The 6,000-nt window shown below is 36.8% G+C and overlaps 1 protein-coding gene across 1 annotated transcript in view; it reads right to left on the bottom strand.

Annotated features, from left to right (window-relative positions):
• The window catches only part of FREM1 (FRAS1 related extracellular matrix 1), a 109,821-nt gene that overhangs the window by 17,606 nt on the left and 86,215 nt on the right, over nucleotides 1–6,000 (bottom strand). Inside the window, exons 27-28 of the mRNA XM_006918357.1 lie at nucleotides 3,440–3,569; nucleotides 800–872 (exon numbers count right to left, since the gene is read on the bottom strand). Coding sequence (XP_006918419.1) covers nucleotides 800–872; nucleotides 3,440–3,569 — 203 coding nt within the window. The remainder of the gene's footprint in view (nucleotides 1–799; nucleotides 873–3,439; nucleotides 3,570–6,000) is intronic.

The following is a 6,000-nucleotide window of genomic DNA, read 5'->3' as shown; positions in this document are numbered from 1 at the left end:
AGGCACCATGTGGTGCAGTGGGGGAGAGCTAGCTACCTGCCCCCATCTACGGAAGCCAGGGAGAGAAGGCATGGCTCTAGCCTTGGTGTTTCAGGTACAGTCCCCCAAAATGTGTTTGTCTTTCAGCCTAAAGTCCCCTTCTTCTTATTCTGCCTGCTCAGAATCCTGGGAAATCTTCCAGGATTTGCCTTAGCCAGAACAGCGGCTCATCCTTTTCCTTCCAATGTACTATTAGTGAGTTGTTTTTACATCTGTATTTCCCACATGGTAGAACACCCTCGAGAGCAGGCACCATACTCTTATATTCCCTTTTGCACCTAGCAAAATTTTCCCGCAGATTTAATGCAAAATATGTGCTATCTAATTAAATAATAATTTCCCCTGGAATCTCCACATATTAACCTATTCCGAGAAAGATAATTTAGAAATGCCCTTTAGGAATCTATATGAACATAACATTTTTAAAATTTCCATAAAAATATGAGGCAGTTAAATCATTTCAGCTTTGTGCCAGGCCTTTAAATAATTTTTTTAAATGACATTATTTTTTTCCTGGATTTTTGGATGTTTGCTTTGATATTTTATATTTTTCATTTGTTATGATTTTCTCATTTAAAATAAATATTCACTTGTAATAAAATAAAGTATGAAGGGCAAAGCTTCAAGTCCAAACCGATCACTCTTGGAGTGGGGTAATACAGTTCCCTGAGGAGTTTCTAGTTGGCTGAAGTTGCATAATACTGTCATCTCCAGACTTCTTTACAAAAAACATAAAATGAACTGTAGACACGAAACGTACCTGGGTCAAACTGAATCAGTTTAGATAGAGTCATGGTGAAATCTTTTCCAATTGTAGCTGACACTTGGTTGACCTTAAAAGGAAAAAAAAAATGTCTTTTTTAAATAAAAATATTCTATAATATAGAAACATCTAGGCTAGTCTCACACTAAACTCATGCTCTACAAGTCTATTTTTAACACAACTTGTTTTTTTTTTCATTGTAATAAAACATTTTTGATCCAAGCTGCATGAATTTTTCTTAAAGTTAACTTTTTTCTAGGCTAATATCAATGGAAGTAAAAGTAAAACTTTTTTGTTTCTCTTTTATAAATGATTCAGTTATTGGAGAAAGCAACATGAATTTTAAACAATATCTTTCTCTTTGTTACAAGTCAGATTTTTTTTTATTTCATTACCTTCCCTTTACCTTAACCTTGTTTTAAAATAGTGTCTCTGAAGAAAAAAAGATGGAAGAGTGAAGAAAGAAAAAAGCAGGCACTCCTGACAGCCTGGGTGCTGGTCTGTCAGCCAACTCTGAGGCCTCCTGCGAGCTCCAGGACACTGAAAGCCTTTGGACTAGATGAACTACAACAAAGTCTGCTCCGCTTTCCTGTCTGGATGAAACCATCCCTCTTCACAAACTTGGATGTAGGCTTTATGGGGATAGCAGACCTGGTGAACAGCTCCGCAAAGACAAGCCACACCCAGAACTGAGGGCTTAGAAGCTCCATCAAGTAAGTTATTAAAAAAAAAAAAAAAATCACTCTAGTTTAAAGAGGCTATTGAGTGATTCCCTGTTCCCCACCCTTAAAACCAATCGATTTTAAGGCTCTAAAGTCCTGGCCTCAACACCAGCCAGAGAAAGCCTAAACATATATTAAGAACAGCATCCTTGGCTGGTTTGAAAAAGAGGTCATTGAATGAGAACCAAGTACAACCTCAATAGGCGGCTGTTACTTTTGTATTTTTTTAAATGTTTAAGATGATCAGAATAGTGGGTTAATAAATTTCTTCACTTTTTTAAATAAAGGAATGAAATGCACAATTGAAAATTTAAAAATTCTTATTTCTATGTCCTCAGACATTTTCTCTGTTTCTAATCAAAGGCCCTAATATCTGCCAGTGGTTCTGCAGTGGAAACAGTTTGCTAAAGAAGGGTATTACCTTCTCAGCTCCCATTTGCTCTTTGCTTACAATGCCAGGGCTCCTCCCGAAGAACTTTTCATTGTAGAAAGGCAGCCCATTGTACACCTGTACCCACCATATGCTGAGACTTATATATCCCTGCATGGTTCTTGCACGTGCAATTACCTAGTATTTACCACCACTGAGTTTACAGAATCCTACGTGGGAAAAGGAATGGTCTGAGGCAAAGTGATTGGAGAAATCAGTCCAGTGAAGGTGCATGATCTGAACCAGGGCAAACAACACCGGTAAACATGCTTTCTCTTTCTCTGTTCTTAGTCAAGCAGCCAATAACCTCTGGTATAAGGTGGCAGGCTGTGGGCCATGAGTAGTCATCAATGAAGGACACAGGGCTGTGTTTGATGAAGGCCTGTACACTCAGCTGGCAGGTTCGTGGTGTGCATTCTGCTTATGTAGATAAAAGGTTCTATGTCACACCATGTATGTTCTTTCTACCTGGCAAGGTGAATTGTAGTGTGGCCTAAAACTCCAGACTTAAGCATATGGCACTATCTATAGAAGACCAGAGGACTATTAGAAAACCATCCAGCCAGATTCTTTCTTTTTCCACAAACCATCTGCTGGAAAATTATAGGGCATACTAAGTTGTCTAATGTTTTAATAACAATAAAGCACCCACAGATCTGGGGAAAGGAGCCTATGCCCACTGAAAAGTTAATACTGAGTCTGGATATGGCAGAATTCAGGCGCGCAGGGTCTGAGGATGATTTGAATTATTATCGTAATTGAGACTTAACTGAAATGTCATTTTTTTTTTCTAGTAGCTAATATCAGTGCCCTTTTCATTAGATTGAGGAAGGGAGTCTTAAGGCTTATTTGTTGTCATTAGTATATAAAAGCTTTTCATGCTTTTGTTCTCTTGAAGTGCTATTGTGATAGCAACTCCTAAAAATTCCTTCAATTCTAATAGCTATAGGTTGTGTTTCGAGGTCCACGTCAATGGAAAGGAATAACAAGTTGACTAAATCAAAAATGATTACTGTATTGATATATGTTCCCTTAATTTTGTATGACTTGGGGACTCTTAAGATACATTTGTCCTGATTTTCCTCATCCACTGAGACCACAGGAGTTACCCTGGTTCATACTCAGAGAAAGCCATTTGGGGACTGAAATTTGCTCTGGGTACCTCACAGAATGCCTTGCAAACAACTTTTCTTTCTAAAGCAGAGTTTGTCCCAAGTTCACTAGGTTGGACATACCTCCCTGTGAAATCAAACTTCAAGACTTAACGACCAGATTTAAAAACTAAAAATGGGTTAAAAATATTATATCTAAGAGCTAATGAAGCTAGATAAAGGCCGAATGAACAAGGAGATTTTGTACTTAGAATCCCCAGAAGAGTGTGGCATGTCTGCAATTTGAAATTTCCTTGGTTATTCTGATTTTTTTCTTAAAAAATAAAATAAGCAACCTAAGTTTTAGCTTGAGTTGACATTTTAGAGTTGTTACCTTTACACTGACAAAGGCCGAGTCCATGGAATAGCCCCTTCTGGCAATTTCCAAGGGCAACATGCCCACGTTCTCACAGACCTCATATTCAGTCTGTGACCATTCAATATGAGACCACTTCAGTTCCAAGCTGTGCAAGAAATGAAGAGAAAGGGGAAATCATAAGAAATGTACAGTAAATGCAATGCCTGTAGGGATCTTCTGCTGAGTAGGAGACCAAACCACTGGTTCATACCATGGTTCATTAAACTACGTCAGTGTTAAAAATGCCTTACGCTTGTTTGATACCTTTTAGTTCATAAAGAACTTTTACTAACATTGTCTCATTTAATGCTTACAACAATGTCCTGAGGGAGACAGAGCAAGTATTAGAAATCCATTTTGCAAATGCAGAAACTAAGGTTAAAAGACTGTTGAAAGTACCACAATTATTAATGACAGAAAAAGGACTCAAACTTGAGCTTTCTAAAGGAAAAGGAAACGACACTTATGAAGTTCAAAAGGACACTCATTTTTGGAAAGGATGCTGATATGAAATCTCTCTTATCTTTTGGCCTTCTTCAGTGGTGCAACAAGAACAGTTTTAGACACAGATCTCCTGAACTTGAGTTAAGATTAAATCGCAAGTTATCTCTGAGGGTGTGCCTAAGAATTAAAATGTGCATGTGTTTTGTAACCATTATCTGTTCATTCTTTTGTGCATACAAAAGGGTTGTACTAATAATATGTAGTTTGGATGTAGCTATATACCTGAATAAACCTAATGGAGAGTAGACTTTTTCTTCACAATATAATTATTGAGACCAAAATTCGATAGAAACTCTTCTTGAATCTTTATAACGTAGGGAAAACTTCTTTCCCTTTTTTCAGAAAAGAAATCCAGGCTTAAGAAAGATTAACTAACTAGCTCAAAGGAAAAAAGCTATGGCAAAGCTAATACATAACAGAGATTAAATTCCCAGCAGAAATCTGAAGCCAAATGATTTGTTCCTCTTCTACCATCCTTCTTCTCAGTTGAGGTTCTTCAGGACTCCTTGTTGTTTGAGCTCAAGCAGAAAAGTACAGCATTATTTTTATCCTGAAATATTCTTTTTTGAGGTGAGAAAACTTAAAATGTTTCACCTAAACATTTCTCTCTAAACACATTCTTTCTTTTTTAACCCTTTCAACCTTCAGCAATTTGAAAGACACAAGCAATCTTCACCGTGATCACTTAATACACTTTCCTTGCTTTTGTTTTACTCATTTTCCTTTAATTCTACATTTACAAAACCCTCAGTAGTTGCCTTACTGTATCCCAAACTTCTAATTGGATTCAAGCTCTTTCCTCTAGAGTTAGTAAATTTATTTTTACAACTTTATTTTTCTTGCAGAACTAGAAATTCTGTGCCACTGCGAGGAGAATAGGGTTCACAGGACTCTCCTGGCTTTTCCAGGGACCATTCATAATAGCAAGTAAGTTTATCTTTTAATAACCACTTTACATACTTGCACCAATCATATGTCACAGTCGCATTCTATAGACTAAGTTCACTAACAAAATAAACTCCATAGCACTGTCTTCTACTCCAAGGACTACAGGCCAGTGGGACAAGGTAATGTGGGAGCACGGAACTATTGCAGAGGTTCGTGAATCTCTATGAACATGTTTATTCAATCAAAAATACAAAGTTTAGTGCTACTGGCATGCTGGGCTTCATCACATTTTGGCATGAAAACAAGACCCTTACATTAAATAATATTGGGACTCTCATAGGTATTTAATGCAACAGAATTCAAATCTGGCATGAAAGAGATCAAGAAACAAAGAAATAAATGACTGTGATTAAAGAATCACTAGATAACAGGCAACAAGGACATTATAAATGCCAATAGAAAAACACATTTATTATTGTTATTCTAAATAACATGTTGCAAAGAATTCCTAAAAGATCTAGCTAAATGAGAAAGAGTTTTAGTGTCTAATCTCCTGAGAATCCATCCATTGCTAATACTAACCATGACAAGCAAAAATTCATCAATGTCACTCTGCAGATCCAGGTGACCTCAAGGCATAAAGCTAAATGCAGTTTGATCTAGATTCATAAAGGGACCATGCAGAGTACTGCTCAGTTTCAAAGCATAAAGAGTCCTGGTGTTTGGGAATGTGTGTACATTTCCCTGATGCATCATTAGAATGTTGCATAATGCTTAGAGGTTAAGGTTGTTATTACACAATGTTCTGTTTTATTTTCTTAAAACTACTCACTATAAATAAAAAGATCTATTGAAAAGCCATAAAATTTAAGCCAGGCTATATATTTTCCAGAAAAATGTTTAAATTGCAAAGCACTTGCATACCTATGGGATATGTGCTACACATGTTTTGAATGTATTTTTTGTTTTTTGCAGTACAATATTTGAGAAGATCTTTCTACACTGAGACTATGGTTACTTAAACTCTACACAAACACCTGGAAGAAAAGTAAGAGGTGTCGTTAATCACTTGGGAATTCTTCTTGTGAGAAGCCACACTGCCGTATGCTTGACATCAGGTAGATAACTAGATGCAGGAGCCCTTG

This window comes from Pteropus alecto, unplaced genomic scaffold (genome assembly GCF_000325575.1).
Source record: "Pteropus alecto unplaced genomic scaffold, ASM32557v1 scaffold95, whole genome shotgun sequence".
Lineage (NCBI taxonomy): Eukaryota > Metazoa > Chordata > Mammalia > Chiroptera > Pteropodidae > Pteropus > Pteropus alecto.
The sequence above is the reverse complement of the archived record's forward strand: the minus strand, read 5'-3'. Positions and strand labels throughout refer to the sequence as shown.